The following is a 24,424-nucleotide window of genomic DNA, read 5'->3' on the forward strand; positions in this document are numbered from 1 at the left end:
CGCCAGCCACTCACGGGCGCTGGCTGTGGCTCGCGCTGACAGAGAACCCTTCCGCGTAGCTGCTGCTCGTGTGTCTTTCAGGCGCGCGTGCGCACAAATGTTTTTGCTGCGCCTTACTCCGCTGATTCTCGGCACATGCGTGATCCTGTTTGTAGGCAGCGCTGATCACTGGGGCTGTCTAGTCCATTTGTTTTCATTTGTAATTGGCCTCATTATTTTATCGTCACTCAGGGTGTGCCTGGGTGCGGATTACCAATCCGTTTATCTTCAACAGGGGCACAAGTGTAAATCTTAAATATGAAGTGTCCTTATCCTCTTAAATGTTGGTTTTTTACCACAAGGATTTCATACACTGCATTCGTTGTCTTGAGAAAAAGTTCATTTAGATATTTCCAGTTTAGTGGCCTCTTTTTGCTGACATCTACACCGGAGAATTCTTGTTGTTGACACTCTCATATCCCAAGAACGGTCAAGTGATTTGGCTCCGTGATATATCGCTCATTAGACCTGTGATATGGGTTCCCAGGTTGACATTTATACAGGAGAATTCTTGTTGTTGACCCTCTCATATCATAAGAGTGGTCAGGTGATTTGGCTCCATGGTATATCGTCATTTAGACCTGTGATATGGGTTCCCAGGCGGAACACCCAACGTTGTTCCTTCTGGAACAAGCCTGTCTCAGAGGGTAGCCGTTCGATGATAGTCCAGCGTAAATCATTGATGCAATGCTGGTGTGACAAAAAATGTGATGCCATCTTGGTTGTCGTTTTTTTGCAGCGTATATTGCTTTTATGCTCCCCTATCCTTATTTTGACGGGTCGGGTGGTCATACCCACATATTCCAGTCCACATGGGCATGTTATCATATAGACCACGTTTTTCGTGTTGCAATTGGAAAAATGGCGTTGTTCTCATGATGTGCCATTTCTAAAGGTAAGGGTTCTGCTTTTTTGGGTTTGGTAACAGCAACTGCAATCCCCACAGGGGAAGTGACCTTGGACACCAGTCACATTTTGTCTTCCAGTGGGGTTTTCCCGTGGTCTAGTGTGTACCACAATGTCCTTTATGTTCTTGCCCCTCCGATGTGCATGCATCGGTTTCTCAAAATTGAGGTCTCCACAGTTCAATATTCCCCAGTGCTTGTCGATGACCTTTGATACCTGGTTCGATATGGAGGAGTAAGTTGTCACACAGATTGGTCTCTTGTTTGTTCCTTTCTCTTGTTGGTGTTCTTCTATGAGTGCCTCCCTATGATTGTTTTTTGCGCGTTTCATCGCTTTGTCGATGGTTCTAGTGGGATACTGTCTTTGTACAAGTTTGGTTTTTAGGTCTTTTGCTTGTCTGTTGAATTCGCTCAATTCTGTGCAGTTCCTTCGTAGTCTTAAAAATTGGCCATACGGCAGATTCTCCCTTAGGTGCCTGGGATGAAAACTGTCGTAGCGTAACAGACAATTCCTGGAGGTGGGTTTGAAGTGGGTAGTGCTTTTTAGCCTTCCATCCTCACTGTAAATATTCAGATCCAGAAAAACCATCGATGTGTTTGAAATGGTGCTGGTGAATTTCAGGTATTCATTCTGGTTGTTTAGCCAGGTCACAAAGTTCGTGGCGCTGTTGACATCCCCGTTCCATATGATGAAAATATCATCTATGTACCGTTTCCAGGTGTTAATCTGGGAACGGTAAGGGTTGCTTTCATGTAGGATTTTGTGTTCCTCCAGATGGAGGACGTATAGTCCCGCTAGGCTTGGGGCAAAGGTACTACCCATGCTCGTTCCGTGGGTCTGTAGGTATAGTGTCTCTTTGTACTTGAAGAAGTTGTCTTTTAGGGCCATGGTGATGCATTCAAGGACCAGGTTCCTCGGTGTCTGATACTTCCATGCATTACTGAAGAGTACTTCCTCTATGATCTGTAGTGTCTCTTCATGGGGCAGGCTCGTGTATAAGCTCTCCACGTCGAGGCTTACTAAGAGCTGTGCAGTTGGATCAAATATTTTTTCTTCTAGAAGTTGTAGGACCGATTTGGTGTCTCTCAGGTACGTGTTTGTTGCTTGTACCATTGGTCTGAGGAATGCATCAGAGAATTTTGACAAGGGCTCCAGAATCGACCCAATCCCTGAAACAATTGGTCTTCCTGGTGGATTTTCGATGTTCTTATGTATCTTCGGGATACAGTAGAAGTATGGTATCTTCGGGGTGGGTTGCTGTAGGAAATCCGCTTCCTTTTTACTGAGCCAGTCATGGGCTAGGCCTTCCTCCACCATACCGCCGATCCGTGTTCGAAGTCTTTCCGTTGGGTCTCTCTCCAACACTCTATAGTTCCGTTCATCAGACAAAAGACGTTGGCACTCTTTGTCATATGCCTCAAGGGTTTGTAACACTATAGCTCCCCCTTTATCTGCTGGTTTAATAACGAGCTCACTGTTGGCCGTCAGTTCTCGAAGGGCTTTTTGTTCCTCTCCACTTGTATTGTAGAAGACGTTTCTCCCTTGTGTGTTCAGCTTGTTGACCTCTGTGATCACTGCCTTTTCAAAGGTTAGAATTTCTACGGGGATATTAGAGTCGGGTGGGGTGAAGGTTGATTTTAACCTCAAACCCGTGTCTGTCTTCTCTTCTGGCATAGGTTTGTCTTTAAAAAAAAGCCTGTAGTTTTAGTTTTCTGAAGAAATCCTGTAACTCTACATTGAGTTTAAAAATATCCGGTTTCTGAGTGGGTACAAACCCCAAGCCTTTGTTTAGGAAATTTTTCTGCGTCACTGTTAATGTGATGGGTGTGAGGTTCACCACTAAGTCCCTCTCTTGCTGGTTGATGGCTGGTTGGGAAGTGATCCCGTCATGCTCCGAGTTGTTCGGGCATTGGGCTGTTCCTGGTCCTCCCACACTACATTGTTGCCTTTCCGGTTCTTCCCGCGTGTGTTCTGGCGTGCCCCTAAAAAAGGTTGTTGTTGCCCTCCATAGGGTTGTTGTTGTCCATAATAACCATCGCTGTATTCTTGGTTCCACATTGGTCCGAATTGAAAGGGGTTGAATTGTGGTGGGCCCATAAATTGTTGGAAATGGTTTGGTGGTTGATATCCCCGCCATCCTCTTTGTCTAGGGAATTGTTGACGCCTCTGTCTCCATCCTCCTCTGCGTTGTCTGTTTCCTCTGTTACCGCTTGAATTGGAACCTGAGGAGCCAGTATCCGAAGTGTCGCTATCCGCGTCGCTGTAGGTGTTCTTGGAGACATAATCCGCTTTTGTGTATGGATATGCACTTTCGGGAGTGAACTTTGCCACATCCTTAGTTAGTTTGTTGGTTTTGCTCTGTTTCAGATTGAACTCGAAGTCGGTCATCTGTTGATTCAATTCCTCGAGTCTGGTTTTCAGCTCTTCCGGTGAGATATATGTTTTCAATTGGACCTCAATTCTATTTATTTCAATTTTGAGTTCCTGTGTGATCCTGGCAGCTGTCTTAATTATGAGTACTAACCAGTCTCTTGAGCAGTGCCATGAGATTAATGACCACTCTTTCTTGAAAATCATATCATGCTGGAAAATTAGTGGTTCGTTTTTCACAATTAGGCCAGGTGGTGCCATTTTGTTACGGAGGTACTGGGTCATAAACAGCCCATGTAAGGCTGCTTTTATTTGGTTACGTCTGAGGTTCAACAATTCATTCCAATCATTTGTATGTGGGCCTGTGTCCTGATTACATAGGCCTTCGAAAAGGTTGCTGTCAGCTAGAATTTTGTCAATTTCGTCCTCTGCGAAAGTGAGACCATGTTCATCTTCCATTGTGAGAGTGCCGCTGGCTTCTTTTATTATACCTAAGTGTGTGTCTTTCTATGTGTGTGGTATAGTTTGTCTGTAGGGAAAAGAAACTCCCGCAGCTATGCGCTGCCTAGAGACTATAATTAACAAAGAAGGGAGGTAGAGTACAAAGATAGGATTCCTACTCCACGGGCACTGATAAATAAACAAGAAGAATCCTACTACCAGGGTGCATCACAGGGAAGGGGGACACTCAGTGTTGTGTAAAATACCCCTCACACACCAACAGGCCCCTTGGTGTCATGCTTCATCATCGGGGTCTTCGCACCCCGCTAAGGGGATGCGGCACGCTGCGACCTGCGACTACGCGGGAGCGTTGACAAGTTGGACTATGTGTGGTGTGTGTTGAGTGTAAGTGAAGGGATTGATGTGAGTGGAGGGTGTGGTGAAAATTTAAAAAGTACCTGGCTAGTGGGTGATATGAAAAAAACTTTATTTCGTACCCCTAGCTGGTGCTGTTAAAAGGTGTGCAAAAGAACGAGGTTTAATTGTCTTAATTAGGGACAAAACCTCTGGTGTGCGTCGACATGTTTCGGTACTGGTGTACCTTCTTCAGGACGGGGCACAACTTCCCAACCCTACTCACGTTTTTCTAAAAAAAAGGGGGTTATCTTAATTCTCTAAAAAGTGATAACAATTTAAAGATGGCTACAGTGTGCCTACAGCGGTTCTTTTGGATCATGCAATTACATGTCCTGAAAAAAGAAGAAAAAACCATAAGGTTTGGTTACCATATAGGAATGGCTCAAACAGGTGCAGTCACCTGGAGCCCCAAACGGTTCAATAAACCTGTAAAGGAAGGGGACATACAACACACACAACATATAAGACACACTTAAGGTTTTTTGTTTATACTCATTTTCTTTGGACATACTCATGGTCTTTGTAGTGTATTGTCTCATGAGCAAATCCTGGGCATCAAGGTAGGTAGGTGGATCCACAATCTATGAGGGTAGAGAAGTGGATTCAGTGTTGTAGCTTTTACTCACTGTTTAACTCCACACTACATCTGGACAACCTGGGGTTGCATTTTGTTGAAGTATACTCACGAAATCCGCCTAAATCGGCCTCCTTCTACCACCCTGTGCTGCTCCGCCGTGAATGAATTAGGAATGAGCTAGGCGGTATATATAGAGGAATTTGGTGTGATTTCATTGGTTAATTAGCGGAAATGGCAAGCGACCTTGTAAGGAAACATTCGTGTTGCCGCCTCTTGTGTACATGTGATCTGACCACATGTGACATGTATCCCTCTGTCATTTGTTAATTGCCGGGTCTTAGGTTGTCCAAATATGGACCTTCCGCTCGCCAGCCACTCACGGGCGCTGGCTGTGGCTCGCGCTGACAGAGAACCCTTCCGCGCAGCTGCTGCTCGTGTGTCTTTCAGGCGCGCGTGCGCACAAATGTTTTTGCTGCGCCTTACTCCGCTGATTCTCGGCGCATGCAGTGTATGAAATCCTTGTGGTAAAAAACCAACATTTAAGAGGATAAGGACACTTCATATTTAAGATTTACACTTGTGCCCCTGTTGAAGATAAACTGATTGGTAATCCGCACCCAGGCACACCCTGAGTGACGATAAAATAATGAGGCCAATTACGAATGAAAACAAATGGACTAGACAGCCCCAGTGATCAGCGCTGCCTACAAACAGGATCACGCATGCGCCGAGAATCAGCGGAGTAAGGCGCAGCAAAAACATTTGTGCGCACGCGCGCCTGAAAGACACACGAGCAGCAGCTGCGCGGAAGGGTTCTCTGTCAGCGCGAGCCACAGCCAGCGCCCGTGAGTGGCTGGCGAGCGGAAGGTCCATATTTGGACAACCTAAGACCCGGCAATTAACAAATGACAGAGGGATACATGTCACATGTGGTCAGATCACATGTACACAAGAGGCGGCAACACGGATGTTTCCTTACAAGGTCGCTTGCCATTTCCGCTAATTAACCAATGAAATCACACCAAATTCTTCTATATATACCGCCTAGCTCATTCGTAATTCATTCACGGCGGAGCAGCACAGGGTGTTAGAAGGAGGCGGATTTAGGAGGATTTCGTGAGTATACTTCAACAAAATGCAACCCCAGGTTGTCCAGATGTAGTGTGGAGTTAAACAGTGAGTAAAAGCTACAACACTGAATCCACTTCTCTACCCTCATAGATTGTGGATCCACCTACCTACCTTGATGCCCAGGATTTGCTCATGAGACAATACACTACAAAGACCATGAGTATGTCCAAAGAAAATGAGTATAAACAAAAAACCTTAAGTGTGTCTTATATGTTGTGTGTGTTGTATGTCCCCTTCCTTTACAGGTTTATTGAACCGTTTGGGGCTCCAGGTGACTGCACCTGTTTGAGCCATTCCTATATGGTAACCAAACCTTATGGTTTTTTCTTCTTTTTTCAGGACATGTAATTGCATGATCCAAAAGAACCGCTGTAGGCACACTGTAGCCATCTTTAAATTGTTATCACTTTTTAGAGAATTAAGATAACCCCCTTTTTTTTTAGAAAAACGTGAGTAGGGTTGGGAAGTTGTGCCCCGTCCTGAAGAAGGTACACCAGTACCGAAACATGTCGACGCACACCAGAGGTTTTGTCCCTAATTAAGACAATTAAACCTCGTTCTTTTGCACACCTTTTAACAGCACCAGCTAGGGGTACGAAATAAAGTTTTTTTCATATCACCCACTAGCCAGGTACTTTTTAAATTTTCACCACACCCTCCACTCACATCAATCCCTTCACTTACACTCAACACACACCACACATAGTCCAACTTGTCAACGCTCCCGCGTAGTCGCAGGTCGCAGCGTGCCGCATCCCCTTAGCGGGGTGCGAAGACCCCGATGATGAAGCATGACACCAAGGGGCCTGTTGGTGTGTGAGGGGTATTTTACACAACACTGAGTGTCCCCCTTCCCTGTGATGCACCCTGGTAGTAGGATTCTTCTTGTTTATTTACCTCTTAATACCCTAGCCACGTGCTGTGTGAGAACCTGAAGCTGCGCGGCCAAGTAGTACAACTCAAAGTCGGGGACCGCCATCCCCCCCTCAAGCTTGGGACGAAGCAACGTGTTCAATGCTACTCTACGGCGACCGTGCCCCCAAAGGAAATCAATTATCATCATCCGCAGGTCCCTAAAGATCCTCTGAGGGATCCAAATGGGCAGCGTGCAAAAGTAATACAATAGCCGCGGGAGCGCTACCATCTTCAGCAGAGCTATTCTACCCAACACTGACAAAGGGAGGGAGGCCCAAAAAGACATATAGCCTCTCAGCGCCCTTATACACCGCCCAATATTACCCTCCAATAAGTTCACGACCTCGTGGTAGATTCGGACTCCCAAATAAGTAAAGCAAGATGGCTCCCAGACCACCCCTATATCGCGAGAGGGACACGGCGCGTCCGCCCTGAGCGGAAAGACACAAGTCTTCGTCCAGTTAACCCTGAGGCCCGACAACCGACCAAACTCGGACAGCATATCCATCGCCCCTTCCAGAGCCCGCTCCGCATCCGCCATATATAGCAGCAGATCGTCTGCATACAATGATATGTAGTGCGACTGCCCGCCTCTGTCGATCCCAGTGTACATGTCTCTCGACCTGGCGCGCGCCGCCAATGGTTCCATCGCCAGTGCGAACAGAAGTGGGGAGAGGGAACACCCCTGTCTCGTCCCCCTACAAACTGGATAAGCCGCAGATACCAGAGTGCCCAGGCGTACTCGCGCCGTAGCCGAGGAATACAACACCTTCGTCCATCTACGAAACCCCTCGCCAATGCCAAACTTTACTAGGACTTCGTCTAAATAGACCCACTCCAGACTATCAAAGGCTTTCTCGATATCCACAGATAACACCGCCTGGGCACCGTCCACTTCCGTCGCACCGTCCAATATCCCAATCAGACGACGAATATTAAGCGCCGTGCTCCTCGTAGGGATAAACCCCGCTTGGTCCCTGTGCACCAGCCTGGTCATATGCGGGGCTAACCTGGTGGCCAAAATACGGCTCAATATCTTGTAGTCCACTGTCAACATGGACAACGGCCTATACGATTTTACATCAGTCGTCTCTCTGCCGGGTTTCAACAATGGCACTATCAACGCCTCCCTCATTGATCCGGGCAGACTCCCCAGCCTGTGAGCCTCCCCATACACCACCAGTAATCTAGGCGCCAAGCTATCTACATACTTCTGGTAAAATTCAATCGGCAGGCCATCTACCCCGGGTGTTTTATTCCTCGCCATATGTTTAATGGCCGCCCTAATCTCGGCGAGCATGATAGGTCCCCCCAAGTCCTTCGCATTGTCGTCGTCAAGCACCGGAAGCTGCATCGATTCTAAGTATTCAGTGATCTCCCAGGCCTCCACCCCTAATTGACTCTCGTATAGCTCAGCATAATAGGTCCGAAAGCATTCCATCACTGCTGTTTGTGAATAAACCATCTCCCCCAGTGTATTTTTTATGCTCAAGATCGGGCAGCCTCTGAGTTCAGGATTAGCGAGCCTGGCCAGTAACGTGCCTACCTTATCCCTTTCAGCATGCGCTTTGATGGCATATTGTCTGTAATCATAACTCCGCAGCCGTTCCGTTTCGGTAGCCACCACCTCCTTGGCTTCCAATAACCGGGCTTGTAAGTTCGGTCGGTCCGGTCTACGCTGTTCCAGATCCCTCAACTTCTCTTCCGCTCTGGCAAGCGCATTCAACACCGACGTTCGGGCATTCGAAAACCTACCCATGCACACTCCTCTCACCACCACTTTCATCGCGTCCCATTCAGTGGACCTACAAGTTGCTGTGCCCTCATTCTCATCAAAGTATTGGTCTATGCCCCGTTGGACCGCGTCACTAAACACCGAGTCCTCCAAGGTGTCGGGCCGGAGCCGCCCTGTTGGAATCGCGGATCGCGCACGCTGCCATTGTACGTGCACCAGCAAAGGATTATGATCCGAGATGGTCCTGGCCAGGTACTCCGTATGGGAGACCAATGGGGCTAGGGACCCACTGCACAGGACCGAGTCGATCCTAACATGTAGAGCGTGGAGGGCCGAGAAAAAGGAGTAATCCCTGCTACCCTGGTGTTGTTCCCGCCACACATCCAGCAGTCCCCATCTTTCCTGCCAATCCTTCCTGTGTACGGCTAGTCTACGTACTGTGGAATCGACCAGTGGTGGGTGAGACCTGTCCAAGGCTACATCCGTGTTCGAGTTAAAGTCCCCTCCCAGAATCACAGGACCCGCCAAGAAAGAGGCCAGTGAGCAGGATAAGCCATCAAAAAAGCGAGCCTGGTCAACATTCGGAGCATATACACAGCATAAGACCACATCCTGACCATACAACCTTCCCTCCACCGCCACATATCTACCCTCAGGATCCACTAGTTGATTCAACATCTGGAACGGTACCCCCGCTCGTACCCATATCAGTACCCCTCTAGCGAACGCGGAGTAAGTGGTTCCAAAGACCTGACCTCGCCATCTCTTCTGTAACGCAATGCATTCCTGTTTCGTTAAATGAGTCTCCTGCAACATGGCAACCTGGACCCCCCGCCTCACCAAATAAGCATGCACTTTGTGGCGTTTGACCATAGTTCGCAGTCCTCGGACATTCCATGTCAGGCATTTCAAGTTGGGTAACGTCCCCATACCAACGCAGAACGATCCAGTTCAGGTGTAGCCATTCATTGCCCACATCGTAGCAGTTGCCCCCCCCAAAAGAATCATAGAAAAAACTCCCCAAACCCCACTCCCCAGGACAGAGCCTACAAACCCAATTTCAGCCCTAATCCAAACCTTAAACAAAACACACATCCGACTAATCTGTGGTCGCCACCACAGAAGGCCTTAAGGGCCCCGAGGGGGTGAGTTATCGCCGACCCCGGGCAGGCGGAGCCCGCGCCTCGCGCCTTTCATCCCGCAATGTTGATGCTTCACCCTACCTGGCAGCCCTTCTATTACCAACAGAGCACCTCCCAGCAAGAAATACAGTGTCCCAAGTCCCATACATGAGTCAGCCATGAAAGATCTCGTCGGATGTCTGGGGGGTGACCACCGGGCCCTTCGAGCTCTCCGCCTCCGATAATTCCTCTCCAGTCCTGCCGCCGTCCTCGCCAGAGTCCGTTACAGCCATGTCACTCTCCTGCTGCGATCTCGTGATGCTCGCCATCGCTGCCAGCGCCCCTCTCTTGTCCGCAGCCATTTGAGCCTCCCGTTTCGCTCTCTGAAGCTTGTAGCGGGAGCGAATCCGTTGTGATTTCCGGACCTGAAGCAGTTTAGGCCTCTCTCGCTGACTTTTGCCAGTCCTGTCCGTGCCGGCGCGATACAATTCTAACCATGACCACGCTTCATCAGGAGTCTGGAAAAATTGAGTGTTCCCATCCAGGATTACTCGCAGCTTGGCCGGAAAGAGCAATGAGTACTGGATGCCCTCCTCTCTCAGCTCCTTTTTCACCGCCAGGAAGGATGCTCTATTCTTCTGGACCGCCTGTGTATAATCCGGGAAAATCGTGACTCTGCTATTTTCCACCTCATATGGACCCGAAGCTCGAGCTTTCTGAGTTAACAGGTCCCGATCTTTATAATGGAGGAGCTTCACCACCATCGGTCTAGGGGGGCGGCCAAGCACTGGTGGGCGAGCCGGCACCCTATGTGCTCGTTCTAACGTGAAGTAGGAAGTGAGGCCCTCCGGTGCCACCACAGTCCGGAACCAGTTCTCCATGTAGGCCACCGCATCCTCCCCTTCAATTCTCTCCGGCAGGCCTACGACCCGCACGTTGTTCCGTCTATTGCGGCTTTCGGCATCCTCCGCTCGTCTCTCCAGCGTGTCCAAACGGTTCAGGATGTCCGTAATCTTATGTTCCGCGGTCACCACCGCCAGTTTCAGGTCTAAAAGCAGCTGCTCATGGTCCTTTACCTTGTCCGCCAGCTTGGCATGATCCGCCCTCAGGAGACCCAGCCCCGTAGTGACCTGCGCAATGTCCTGCCGCAATGCCTCCTTGGTCGAGGTGATGGCCTCCAGAATAGTATCCAGGCGCCGGTTCAGTCTCTGCTCCTGTTCCATCATCAGCGGGGAGGCCTCACCGACCTGGGATAGCGCGGTCGAATCCTCCCGGCCCTGCTCCGTGATGGCCGCTCCTCCCGCAGCTGCCATCTTAGGTGCCTCTGTCGTCGTCGCACGGACAGGCCCGATCCTCACCAGGGCCCGATATCCCCTGCCCGGGGGATGTGCGCACCATCAGTGATCGTGGTAGAGTGCCTCCGCTGTGCCTGCAACTCTAAGAACCAGGAGTGCCGGTGCCGCCCGCTCCACTGTCGCCAGAACCGGGGGGAGGGGGAGAGGGGGGAGGTAGAAACGAGTGCGTACACCCAGTACACCAGTCCAATGTTGGCCGCCGAACCCCCAGCTCCACAGGTCTGTGCCAGCAAGCCCCCGTAACTCCGATCTCGCATAGGCGGGCCACCTCGCAGGCCGATGCCAGTCCTCCTCAGTTTCGGTTCAGAGACCATCGACCCTCTCCGCCGCCATTTTCTTCGCACTCCGGGCAACACCTCGGGCGTCGTCTTTCAAGGTCTCAGTGGCACTAGTGGTCCCCCAAGAGCTCTCAGCCGCTCTCCAGTGGTTCCCCAACACCCCGCAGGCCAGTTGCGCCGACCAGGGGTCTCCCCAGGTGTAGTTTTCAGGAGAAAAAGCGGGACCCTGCGCGGAGCTGCAAGCTCACGCCGCCATCCCGATCGGCGTCCAAGCCACGCCCCCACGGTAGACGCATTTTCATGATTCAAGGCACTGTTTTATGCCTTCCCACCAGTTTCCCTAATTTTCAGGGGACTATGGAAGGTGCAAGGTGACCAGTAAGAGAAACTTCTAGTATTCTCATAATAGAGGGGTCAGCCTGGGTTTCCTCTTCTTCCTCAACTGGCCAATAGTGAGTGTGCAGACACTCAGTATTTCCATTGAGGCCCTATCCACTGAAGTGCAGACCTGTCCCTTGCGCATCTTTGGGGCAATGGCACTTGAAAGGGCAAACTTGGTCAGCGTGGTTTGCTCGTTTTACGCCGCTACATTTATTCAGTAGTCTGGTCTTCCATTACGGTTAAAGACCAACTATACAGTGGCAGAACTTTCAAAGGTGATGTTTTACTAGAAATTTAAACCTGGCTTCTAATGGTCCAGCTTCTGTTTAGATTTTTTGATCTACTGGGCTGGTTCCTACTGGGACTTGCAGATTCTACCTTGGGGGCTCAGAGGACAGCTCTGAGGGCTTTCAGGCATCCACAGTTGAAAGTAATGGTTCACTTAGCAGTAAGGTTATTGAGAAGTTTTTTTTCCAAAGAGGCTCTTCTGTCTTGGAACCTTAACCTAGTACTAAAAGCTTTTCAGAAAACACATTCAAGACTTTGGGGGTCTAACTTGAAGTATAGGTCATATAAAGTAATATTTGCAGTAGCCATTTCTTCAGGATTAAAGAATTGGAGAATTGATAGCCCTCTTAAGCTCAGAGACGTTCTTAAAGATATTTTCATACAAAGTAGTTATTTTAAAAAACTATATTGTGATTTTTACAATTCAAACCATGCTGCTTTATAAACCAGTACATAACATCTTGCATTACAATCACATTTATAATCCCCAGACATATAGAACATTTGAGTACAGAGTTAGTTTCTATGAAAAACGTACATATCCGGTTCCCCAATGTCTTTAACCCTTTGGTTTTCACCTATCATCTTCCCTTTGGATTGCCTTTCCTTTGACCCGGTCGCGTTATATCAAAGTAATTTCACTAGTGGCACCATATCCTTGTGTTTTCCTGCGGACAGTCCCTTGCTTTATTGGGCACCTCTTCAGCAATGGAACAATAATTCATACCTCTTAACCACTCAAACTGGGGGGAGGGGCGAAGGGGGCTAAGATCGCCAGTGGTTCACTAAGTCCTGTTTGGCCAGTATACACGCTATACCAGTCAGTAGTTTCTGGCCCCGGTGATCTTTCCATCCTGGAATCACTCCCAGTGTTGGCAAATTGAAGTCACAATCTGTCAGGATCCCCACCACTTCAAATAATTTATTGAAAATTGCAGTCCAATAATTCTGAATGATGGGACATTCCCATATCACATGCAACAGGGTACCCATAGCCTGCCCGTATCTTATACAATCTGGTCCGCTGCCTCCATCCATCCTCCATAGTCTGTCCGAGGTGTAATATATACTATGGAAGTACTTACATGGAACAGCCTCACCTGGGACGGAACAACCAGTTGCCTAGCCACCATCTTGTCCTCAATCCAGTCCTCCTCATCCAATTTTCTAAGACCCAACTCCCATCTTTCCCATAACTTCACCTTTGGGTATCAGTGTTCTGTACAGGTGTCCCACATCCCATCATCCTCTCATCCTGCACGTGTATGCGTCTCTAAAGTGGATGAGTACAAAATCAACATAAACCCCAAACATAGTCAGGAAGAAACCATTAGCAAGGCATTCCCTGGGTAGCAGATGGTAAACAAGGTAAGTCCAGAGGGTGCTCTTGGGTAGGGGCCAGTGAAGTCCGCCTCCCATGGTAAGGTGAAGTAATCCACCCCACTCACTGCTCTAAAGGACAGATAAGCCATACCAGCGTGGCAGGGTGACTATAGTAGCCGCAGGTCTGAAAGGGGTCTGAGTTTGATTCTTGTCTCTCCACGTCGCCAGAGAGGCTGCGGGTGACTGTCTGCCCCTCGAAGGCTATGGTTGTGGGATCTGGGCAAATGCCCTTAGGAGATACCGACGTTCTTTTCCACCAGTTACGAGGACCCTCTTTGGGCCCACAAGTGAGACCCTCCTCCTCAGGAATGTTCAGAAGTCTGGAAGCCTTCACCAGAGTTTTAGGTTAATCGAGCTTTTCTTTCCAGTGAAAAATAAGTGGAATTGTGGGTCCAATTGTAAGAGATCCGTTTGCTCCAGAGGAAGAGTTAAAGCAGACAGTTCCTGGTATAACACCAATTTATGTCCTTGGACCTGTACAGGTTGTGTGTCCCTTGCCATACGCAGGAAGTCCTCTTTCAGTTGGAAATCATGAAAGCAGTCAAAGAAGTCAGGCGGTCGGGCCCAGACTGTTCTCACAAGGCCTACTCTATAAACTCTGTCAGCTGCACATACAATTCTGCTTGTGGATCTGAAGGAAGAGGGACTTCACATAGGGGCTGAGGGCACAGACATCTCGGCCTATCTGTTTCACATGAATATGTATATTGTTACTGCAAGAACCATTTTCAAGATCTTCGGTATAAGCCTGTTAGGTGACTAGTTCACGCAGTCGCAGAACTTCTTGCAGGAAATGCTCGATTTCTTAATCCCATCCAGATTTGTTGTCTTTGAAAGAGGACACTCTGGCACAAACTTCTTCAAGGTCTAATCTGACCTCCTTGAGGTCCCATGTGAGATCCAGTTTCACAGTTCGTATTTATTTGCACAGAGATGCAAAGAGCGTCTCCATAAACTAACTCATCAGCGGGCCCACCCCCCTTCTATGGCGGGCACCGAACATTGAGACTGTTGGCTTTCCTCGGCCAGGGCTGCAGCACATTGTGTTTGCATGTCTTTCAGCGAGTGCTCCTTCTCTCCCCTTGCTGATGTCATGATAGGTCTCTGGTTGATGTCCGCCGAGAGGCATTGTGCGAGCGCCATCCAGGCAAAGTCACACAGACTGTCACAGGATAAGAGTGTCTCTTAGGGACCCCAGAGTATGAAGGAAAGCTATGTTTATTGCACCTCCCGCCTCTGGGTTGGCCAATGGTACTGCTAGTCGTGTAAAGCACTCTTTCAGTACTTGACGGGGCTAGTGAGCCACCCATCCTGTAATACACACACATGGCGGTGTCAACCAGGCGTTCTTGTCTAAGTGTCTAAGTGCCCCAGGACAGCTGCACCACTTGCACTTTCCCCCCAACAGCTGCCACGGTCTTCTGATGTGTTGGCAAGGGGGCTCCATCATAGCTGTCCATTCCCATCCCTGCCACTCTCTCCCACCTTGCTGTCACCAATAGTCCACAGGAGCCCCATCTTTGCAGGGGGAAATCTCCATGCACTCCAGCAGTTTGAGTTTGGATTATAATGTCAAGGCAGTGTTATTACATTTATTCTTACTCGCTAGCATGCTGATCATCACATTTTTATGGTATGACCGTGAGTCCCCAAGAGCTGAGCAAATGAACACGTTTGCTTATTGTTTGTTAAGTTTTCTTGGTAATTGATTGTTTATCATGAATCTAGGCCGTTTAGCAGATCCTCACTTCGTCTCACAATTTTTGTCTTTATCTGAGGATTATTCACTGATTTTACTTGCCTTTGTGAGCAACTCTACTAGTTGACCATCCAGATTAAACCAAAGGTCTTGTGTACCTGTTATGAAGGCGCAGATGTGTGCAACACCATCTTTACCTAGACTGGTGTCAGCCTTCATTATCAGATTTCCACATACTAACAGACAATTCAAGCTTGTGGGAGATCAGAGTTGTGACTCCATGTTTCTTGTTTGTAGAGTCTGACACTTATTAGCCATAACCTCCTTTAGTATCATTTCTGTACCTGTGAAAAGCATAAAATCCCACAGTAACAAGGTATCTTCCATCTCTTACTGGCTAATTAATGCCCTTTATGTTGAGAGAAAAGATTTTTATGAACGTCAGGAGATGTGGCTACTAGAGGATTAGTGCAGAGGAGTTTCAAAATGGTTGCTCATCAGTGTTGTCGAGGTTGTCTACCCATCCGAGCAAACCATATGCCGTCACCAGCCCTGAATAAGGAGTCTATGAATGAATTAAGATAAACTGTAGAGTGCTCAGCTGCTCCTACGAGCGTCCCAGTGCTACAAGGGTTCTCAGAACCGCAACCCTAGACCAGTTAAGTTGATGTAAAAATGGCAATTATAAGTAGAAACTTTTCAATGTTCACTCAAGTCACCAAAATGTATCTGAAAGAAATGCAGTGGAAAATGTTGCTTAACCGAAAGGAGCAAAATGAGATGAAATGGACCGTCCCCACAAAAAAGAGAATTAAGAAAATGGCAAACAAGAGAGAAGTACCTCTCCTGAGTTCTCCTCACTACACACCTTTGCACTGCATTAGGTGCAATGTAGTCCCAGGAGAGAATCTGCCACCCACCCATCAAACCCTGTCCCTGAGACAGACATCTACACAAGATGGCATAAGCATGTCCTCCTTCCCATCTCTGTTCAATGATCTACAACTGTGTTATCAAGAAGTAACCCTTCTACAAACCGAGGCAAAAGTAGGGTCTAAGGGCCCTGGTTCTAACATCCTTGAGACCTAGCATATACTGAAGTAAATAAAAACAATTGCAATGTGGGCCGCTTCAGTCAATCAATTTGCACTAACCAGAACATCCTCTTCCTGTTCAGCCTCAAGCTTATTTCTCAGATTGTTAATGGATAAGACCCATCCTCAAATAGGATCACAAACCTGTTAGTAGACATTCAACGTTGTAACTAGTAGAGAGAACATTATCTTCCCACTGAAACCTTAACCTGTGAACATAGGTGCAGCTATTTAGCACTATTCCACTATTCTAAGTTAACTTGTGACATTGCATGCCGAGCTAATTATACTCCGACTAGTAGATTGCTAATCACACAACCATGATGATGGAAGAAGGAAGGAACTAATTGAACATAACTAAACATATGTTCATCTTTGCAAAAAAAAAAAATACAATTTAAAAAGAATTATGTGACCATTTCCTATCTAAACGTACTTAGCAATGGAGGAACTGGCCACCACTGAGTACACCACTTAGTATTTCTGCTACATCCTTACGTCAATTTTCACATGTTTACGTTTTATTCTGAGTTGTTGTTCAAGAAGGACGCCAGATCACCTAAGAGCATGAAAGAAATAGGTCTTCTTGTATACGACCCTGAAATGAGACAAGGCCACAAAGGAGAAATCAGTATTTATGTCCTTCAATCTAAGCATCAAAAAGCCCTTTCTGAGCTGAAGAGTTGCCTTTGAAACTTCTTGGTAAAAGTCGATATTGGAACCTTCCCACTTGAGTTTAATGCATAAGTTGTAGTATCATTTCCATGTTGAATCATAGTTGTTGAAAGAAGAGATCTCTCAGGACGTTGATCTTTTCAGTTTATATGATGGAACACAAGGGCCCTTTCCAGTTAAAAAATATCTTTGCAATGAAATGCACAGTGTCTTCAGTTGCCATGCTTTCAGGAACTCCACACAAGAGTTTGAATCATTCTTTCTCCACTTTGGGAGGCCAAAGATTCAAAGGTTGCCTCTCTGACTGCGGTTTTCTAAGTTATCAACCCTGCAGCCTGTCCATCTTTTGTCCTGACAATTTGTGTTGTTTCTTAAATGTATCTTGGAGTCCCTCTAACTGACCTATTCTAGTTTCTGAATCTGCGACGGCCAGTCAGAGCTCTCTGAAATTTTTCCTTATACTAGCAATTTTAATTTGCACCAGGTTGGGATTTGTTTTGGTGCTTTGGACAATGCCGTACATGGCTGCTAGATTCATAATGATCAATGTTCTGGATCTGATCAGCCTTCTCCCTAATGGGAAAGCCTGGGATATTATCTTCATCTTTAGTTTCCTAAAATCTGGGGACTGCGGTTCTATATCCTTCATGTCTAACATGAACCAGTGTCGTCCAGATGGGTCGGGTATGTGATTCTCAGAGTTGCTGCAGAACACTGTCAGGATTGCCGCAGTGAATCAGTAGCTTCATTCTGATTTAGGGAGCATGTGTGCCTGAGGCAGCTGCAATAAGTTACATACTTTAGAATGAAATCCTCTCTAAGTGTGGTGAACAGCTGTGAAGATACCTCAGGAAGGAGGGTAAAGAAGGTGAGCACGAACAATAGCAATTTCATCAACAGTAGCAATTACATCATCCTTGCTAAGCAGTAATAAACATCTGTGTATCAGATTGTATTACCTATGTGTTCTATTAATTGGATTGCATAATACCATTCCAAGATGGCCAAAACGATTGCTAGTCCGTAAGGCTTTAAGTGTGTTCAACATTCAGATATATCTATTCTCTGTTTATTATACTGATTTATTTCAGCTTCACTTCAGCATTATTTCAATGGACATCCAATTATAGCCCCATCTCAGGGTGAATCAATATGTGCTTTTAAATCTCACTGCCCTATGTCGGTCAGGGACAAACAGATGGAGCTGGAGCAAGAATGGACTTGATTTTCAGGCAGCTTAATGCATGTATGACTTTGGACAATGGAAAATAAGCTCAGAAGCATGGGTATTGTTACAACCCGGAGGTCCATTGGACTGGCAGTTGTAACTAAGTCAGGTTTTGGAAAGAAAGGAAGTATTCTCTTCATGAAAAGAGAGATGAGCCTATCGTCACATACCCAGACCAGCGTTCTCTAGACTTCATTAGGAAATATCGGGTTAGGCACAGCTCAGCGGTACATAGAGCTTTGCAATCAAAATCCTGCAGTGTAGGCCAGTATTATGGTGTTTCCAGTGCCTGACAGACTTTATGGAAAGAGCATTACAGTTGTAAGTCTATTCTGACCCAGGCCACCCTCCCCTAAAGAATGCATACTATTAAAGGGCTAGTCCTACTCGTTTTCTTGCCTCTGGCACTTGGAAGTAGAAACTTACAGAAATAGTCACAAGTATAAAGCTTCTTAACCGTCTAAGGTATGAAGAAGATATAAATGTGAGCTCTCTACTTTGCAGCTCAAACTACATTTATTCATATTTGATATTCCATAAATAAAACACACTAACGCAGAAAGTGAGAGAGCTCCCTTTAACTCATACTCACTTCAGATACTTTGATGAAACCATCTGAAGACGATCAGTCACTCAAGCACCTAACGTCTATGGTGATATAATCAACAGTGCAGTCTCAGCCATTGCTATAAGTCAGTGGCTGGATTATGTGCAAATGGAGACAATTAGAATTTCTCCCTCACAAACGCCCTGGATGCTTAACATTACCTCACAGTTACTTAGGTCCCTGTACGTAGAAGCAGAAATCTAGTTGGCTGTGTCACAGAAGGTGGTGCTGCTGCAGAACAACCCCCATTCATTTGCAGGCAGTATTGCCAGCATGATTCAAACTCTTTCAAAACTTCTTTTATGGTTCCACATCAAACCGCGATACTGTGAGGACACTCCTGATTTCCATCTTTCCCCTCGCTGTTTGTCATTTCCCTCCTGAGGCGGAGGCCGGGAGGTTGCTGTGTTGTGCTACTATTCCTTCGTGTGTCATCTCCCTGTTGTGTCACGGACCTGAAACCTTGTTTTTACTCACTTTGCACTTTGTTGAATAGTCAGCAATTTTAATTCCTAATATCTTTTCCCCGCACTCTGGGCCAGCCTCAGCCGAGTCAGGCGTGGAGTCCTTTGGTCCTGGGGGGCCAAATTTCGTAAGCGGCCATCTTGGGTGGGAGGAATCGCTTTCGCGCATTCTAGTTGACAGCATAAAAGGGGACGGGCATGCCTCCGCGCAGCGGACACGATCAGCGGACGCGCCGTACCTGCGCCTGAGTCCAGCCCGTCTGCGCCAGTCAGCGCCAAGGAAGCGCCAGGGGCCAGGGAGGCTGGTGCTCCTTACACCCAGGATCCAGTAAGTCCTCTCTACTCCCTACGTGCCCTTCAAGCACTGAGGTCATCCTGGCAGCCTTGTCACCACAGGTTTTTACCCGAGAGACTGCTGGATATTTTTGAGTGCCGATGCATCGAGGTGGTTAATAATTCCATCTGCTCTGACTCTCTAGGTAATCCGGCCATGACTAAGGGACAAAACTCTCCTTCACTTAGTAAGGAAACGGGGTTTCTTATTAATGCCCGGTCCCTAGTTAAGAATAACATTGCATTTAGTGATTTCATCTCGGATAGGAAACCCTCAATTGAGCCCCATTTCCCTGCTTCCTGCTCCTGCTAAGATGCTCGAGGCCCACCTCAACCACCACCTGAGCACCTTCCTGGACAACTCCAGCTTGCTTGATCCCTCCCAACATGGCTTCAGGAAGGCGCATAGTACTGAGTCCGCCCTCACAGTGGTGGTCAATAACATCTGTGCTAAGGTCGACAGTGGCCAGACTATCCTTCTGGTCCTGCTCGACCTTACAGCTGCATTTGACACCCTGTCCCCCACCATTCTGGCTACTCGCCTTAGTGAGATGGGAGTGGACGGGCCAGCGCTGAGCCTCCTGACGTCCTTTCTCAACCAGCGTAAGCAAAGGGTCAAGCTGGGTGACTTCCTCTCCAGTTAAGCCTGTGCAGTGTGGGGTTCCTCAGGGCTCATCCCTGAACCCCACACTTTTTAACATCTATGTGGCCCCACTCGCCAGGCTAGTAAGATCGTTCGGACTGGAAGTTTTGTCGTATGCTGACGACACCCAGATTATGGTTTCCTTATCTCAATCAGTGAACATTACGGCCTTTAATTTCAGGAACTGCATGGAAGCAGTGGCGCGCTGGATGATTAAGAACTTCCTGAAATTAAATGGGGAAAAGATCAAGGTTCTCATCTTCGGAGGTAAACAAGAGGTCTGGTTGGTTGACTGGTGGCCTCCTGCTCTAGGAACCTTCCCCACGCCCTCTCATGCTGCCCGTAAACTTGGGGTTATTCTTGACACCACTCTCTCCTTTGACAAACAAGTCAACAGGACGGTCTCTACCTGTTGTGGTGTCCTAAGAACTCTGAGAAAAATTACGCAATACCTTTCCCCGGAAGCCAAGAAACAGGTCAGGGTGGCCCTTATCTCTTCGCGTTTGGACTACTGCAATGCACTATATTTAGGAATAAATAAAAGACTAGTTCAACGCCTACAAATAGTGCAGAACACGGCAGCCAGGTTTGTTGCGGATGCCCCTAGACGTTCATCAAGCTCCTCAATTAGGAAATACCTGCATTGGCTGTCCATGCAGGCTAGGATAAACTTTAAGATTCTATGCCTTACCCACTGTGCCCTACATGGGTCTGGAGCAGAAGACATCAGGTCCCTTGTGTCTTTCTATGCTCCTAGCAAAGCATTGCGTTCTGCCAACAAGAACCTTTTGTCTGTTCCTCGATCTACTAAGGCCAGATGGGGAGGGAGGGCCTTTTTCTCCCTTGCCCCGAGACTGTGGAACATGCTTCTCGCTGAGCTCAAGGGCCATGCATCTCTCGCATTCTTCCGTAAAGCCTTGAAGACCTGGCTATACACAGAAGCTTACCTGTAGTCGACACATGTTTTACATCTCATTCAGCTGCACCATCTTGATGCGCCTTGATGCCCTCGCGCTAAACTCGCGCCTTATAAATCTTAGTTCATTCATTCATTCATCTTTCTTGGTCCAAAAAGTGATTTCAATCAGAGGACCATTATTGAATCCCTTGGGATACAATCCCAGCGCCACCAGTGCTGCAGGTAAAGGGGACTCTCTCTATTTGTTTAACATTCCTCTTGTAGGACTGGGGTGTTACGTAAACAATATATGTGTCTGGGTTGCTGGTTTTTTGAAAGAGGACGATGTGAGGTCTTTGGTTAGGCTGCACCCTGCTCGCTCCCAGCCCAAGTGAATCACATACTTTATTCAGAAACTCTAAATATTCAGGGGACGTTCACTCACGCGCACCAGGTGAGATCTATTGTACACACTTCCCTGTAGGCAAATTTATATCAAACTCATTTATTTGAGCTGTTCGCGCTGCCCTGCCCTTTCAGAGCCCAACACTCCAAGAAAGGATGGGAAAGGTGGGCCTTTCTTCACAATCATTGAACTAAAATATACTGATACAAAGGCAACTATGAAGTAACTTGAATAAATCTAGAAAACATGAAACAACAGCCTTAGATATGCTGTCCTGACAAACGCCAGTATTAGGGATTTTATCCATCAAGGTTAGAAAATACTAAAGCAAAAAAAAACTTTGGTGCAAGTACCTCTAAAAGTTACAAGAACATTACACTCAACAACAACATTACATTTAAAGTATAATTTTGTCAAAGTTACAATGTAAAAACTCTTTTTAAATGTGATCATGTAGATACATTTTACTGTTAAATTACATTGTATTACTTATATTTCAGATCCCTTAAACTCAGAATTAAATGTTAACCTTCATGAGGGTAACAGAGTTGACAGTTGCAAGTCAGATCATAATTCACCGGGTTGAACCTGTTTTATTCATTCTGTCCTCAGTCTCTGCAGGATGTTCTCTGGCTGGAATGTAAGATCTCCATTAGCTTGCTCGCTCCTGATATAGTTACTTTGGCCTTCGTAATCAAGGTCCTCTCTCATGTACTTCTACAGGCTTAAGGCGTCCCAGGAAGGCGTCCTTTTCTTCCTTGGTCAGTCATGGACTGCAGGTCTAAAGGATAAACACACTGATCAAAACTTGAAGTTCACCCTTCTGTATATCACCCTTCTGTACACTATACTAATCTTCAATACTTGATCTAAGCAAAACCCAACACCTGCCATCCTACCATAATCTTATAGCTTCAATAATGCTTCACCCTTTGCGGTAACAGAGTGGAATGTGTAATACAGTTGCATATTAAAGCTTTACATTTCCAAATATGTCTGACATTATGATGGTACCTGAGAAAAGAAGTAGTCTAGATCCACTTAACTTTATGCACTCACCAGATGTCCCTCACTTACTCGGCCTTTGCCTCTGTGCGGTCTTTACACCTCTGTACTTGTCCCTTCTGTGTTTCTTTCATAGAAAGTGTACATTTTGGATAGCTCCCATTGTATGAATGAACTGTTTTCTTATTCTACGAACTGATAGCGCTATATAACTCTAGTCAAGCACTGCAGGTCTGCGTAACAAACATCAACCCAAGTATGAACGTCTCCCCTACTGTGTCCTGCACTCCTCTCATGTACTCACTGGGAATAGGCCTGTGTCTATACCCAGAGGATTCTTCCCACCTTTACCTGGTGATACAAATCTCATTTACCTGTAAGACCCACCATTCCAGCACCACAATATTTTGGAGTTTCATCTGCCTTCATCCATGAGGGGTTACATATGGCCTGATACTGTTTACACTCTCATTAATACCCCCTAATCTCAATGTAAACCCCCTTAAAGCTCACCCTGATCCTAACACCAGCATGACTGCATAGTACACCAATCCAACATATGAGACATTGGCTCCCAACCTCATATCCAATTGAAGATGCTCGTCGTAGGAGACATATAATGGCACCTGCAAACATTTTGACAAGGGGTACACATCATGCGAATATGATAGTGTTTACAGCCCTAGAATTTCAGAGACAAGGATTAAAGGCAAGAGGAGACAAACATCATTTAATTTTGTTATAAACATGGTTTTAGTAGTAGTTTTTGTGCTGAACAGTTGGAAGTTACCCATCCCAAAACAGTGCAACAGCTCACACAGCTGAAGCATAAACTCCAGAACTTGCACAACAGGGTAGGAAAGGTAGACTATAACAAGTATGTTGTAAAACAGCAGCCAGAGTGTCCAGGGCTGGCAGGTTCTCAGCTTGGCTGTTGAAGTTGGAGCTCCTAGAACCTGGACTGGTGCTATTTAGATCGCGCAAAGGGCAGTTGTGAACTTGCTAAATAACATTAATTACATCTTAAGTGGAAATTATAGATGTCTATATAACCCCTCTTTTGGAAGTGGGGAAATTGGAGTAGTGCATTTATCTAGACAACATTCTGGAGGCTTGTGTTGGCAAATTGCAGGATCAGTCTCTAGAGGAACCAATCCAAATAGAAGAATAAGAGCAGCCATAGCCCAAAGAGCCAGAACTAATGACTCCAGGAATAGACTGAATTAATGAGGCGTTTTATTAAAAACACATGAGACTTTCTATTACGCCCAAATATTTAGTCACATACTTGTCGGCACGTCAGGCAGGTGTACTGCCAGAGTCCATGAGAGGGGTGAATGTTGTGGTCCTCCGCAAGCAAGGGCAAAATTCGTTGGACCTGCGGTCCTACAGACCACTGTCCATCCTTAATCTGGAAAACGCCATTGCACCCAGACCAAAACGGGTTCATACCTAGGAAAAATAACCTTTTGAACCTCAGGCGTGTGTTTCATTTGATGGATAGAGATTCAAGGAGGGATGATTTTACAGCTGCATTTTTCTATAGAGATAGAGAAAACGTTTCACACATTAAACTGGTCTTATCTTATGTTCTTCAGAGATTTGGCATGGTATTGGAGTCTCTGGTTTGGGTCCAACTGTTTTACAGGAATCCATTGGCAAGAGTTTGAATTAGACGGACTAGAAAAGAATGGTGTGAGGTTCAAGTTTGCAATGGTGTCCCCCTATCCACCTTAATCTTTGCTTTGACCACGAAGTCTTTGGCACGTTTACTGAGCCAGAAGGGATCCGAATAGGGGATTAGGTTAGCAGCCAGTTGGCATATAGTCTCAATGTACGCAGACTACACTCCTTTATCTTCATAGTCTTGCAAAGATTCTCTTGACCTTGATGTCTGGATTTAAAATAAACTGGAGGAAATCCTGGTTGTTTCCCCTTAAGAGGGACTTTGGCGAACCACCAGATTAACTGGATTTCACTAGACAGAGTTGGTAGCCAGACACGTTTAAATATCTGAGAGAACATGATTACCACG

The 24,424-nt window shown here is 46.7% G+C and overlaps 1 protein-coding gene across 1 annotated transcript in view; it reads right to left on the reverse strand.

The window, feature by feature from the left end:
• Positions 1-21,650: 21,650 nt before the first annotated feature.
• Positions 21,651-24,424, reverse strand: part of LOC147709601 (uncharacterized) — a 42,776-nt gene continuing 40,002 nt past the window's right edge. Inside the window, exon 5 of the mRNA XM_086926055.1 lies at positions 21,651-22,165. Within this exon, the coding sequence (XP_086782181.1) occupies positions 22,110-22,165 (56 nt within the window). The 3' untranslated portion in view covers positions 21,651-22,109. The remainder of the gene's footprint in view (positions 22,166-24,424) is intronic.

Source organism: Lissotriton vulgaris, chromosome 6, assembly GCF_964263255.1.
Source record: "Lissotriton vulgaris chromosome 6, aLisVul1.2, whole genome shotgun sequence".
Classification (NCBI taxonomy): domain Eukaryota; kingdom Metazoa; phylum Chordata; class Amphibia; order Caudata; family Salamandridae; genus Lissotriton; species Lissotriton vulgaris.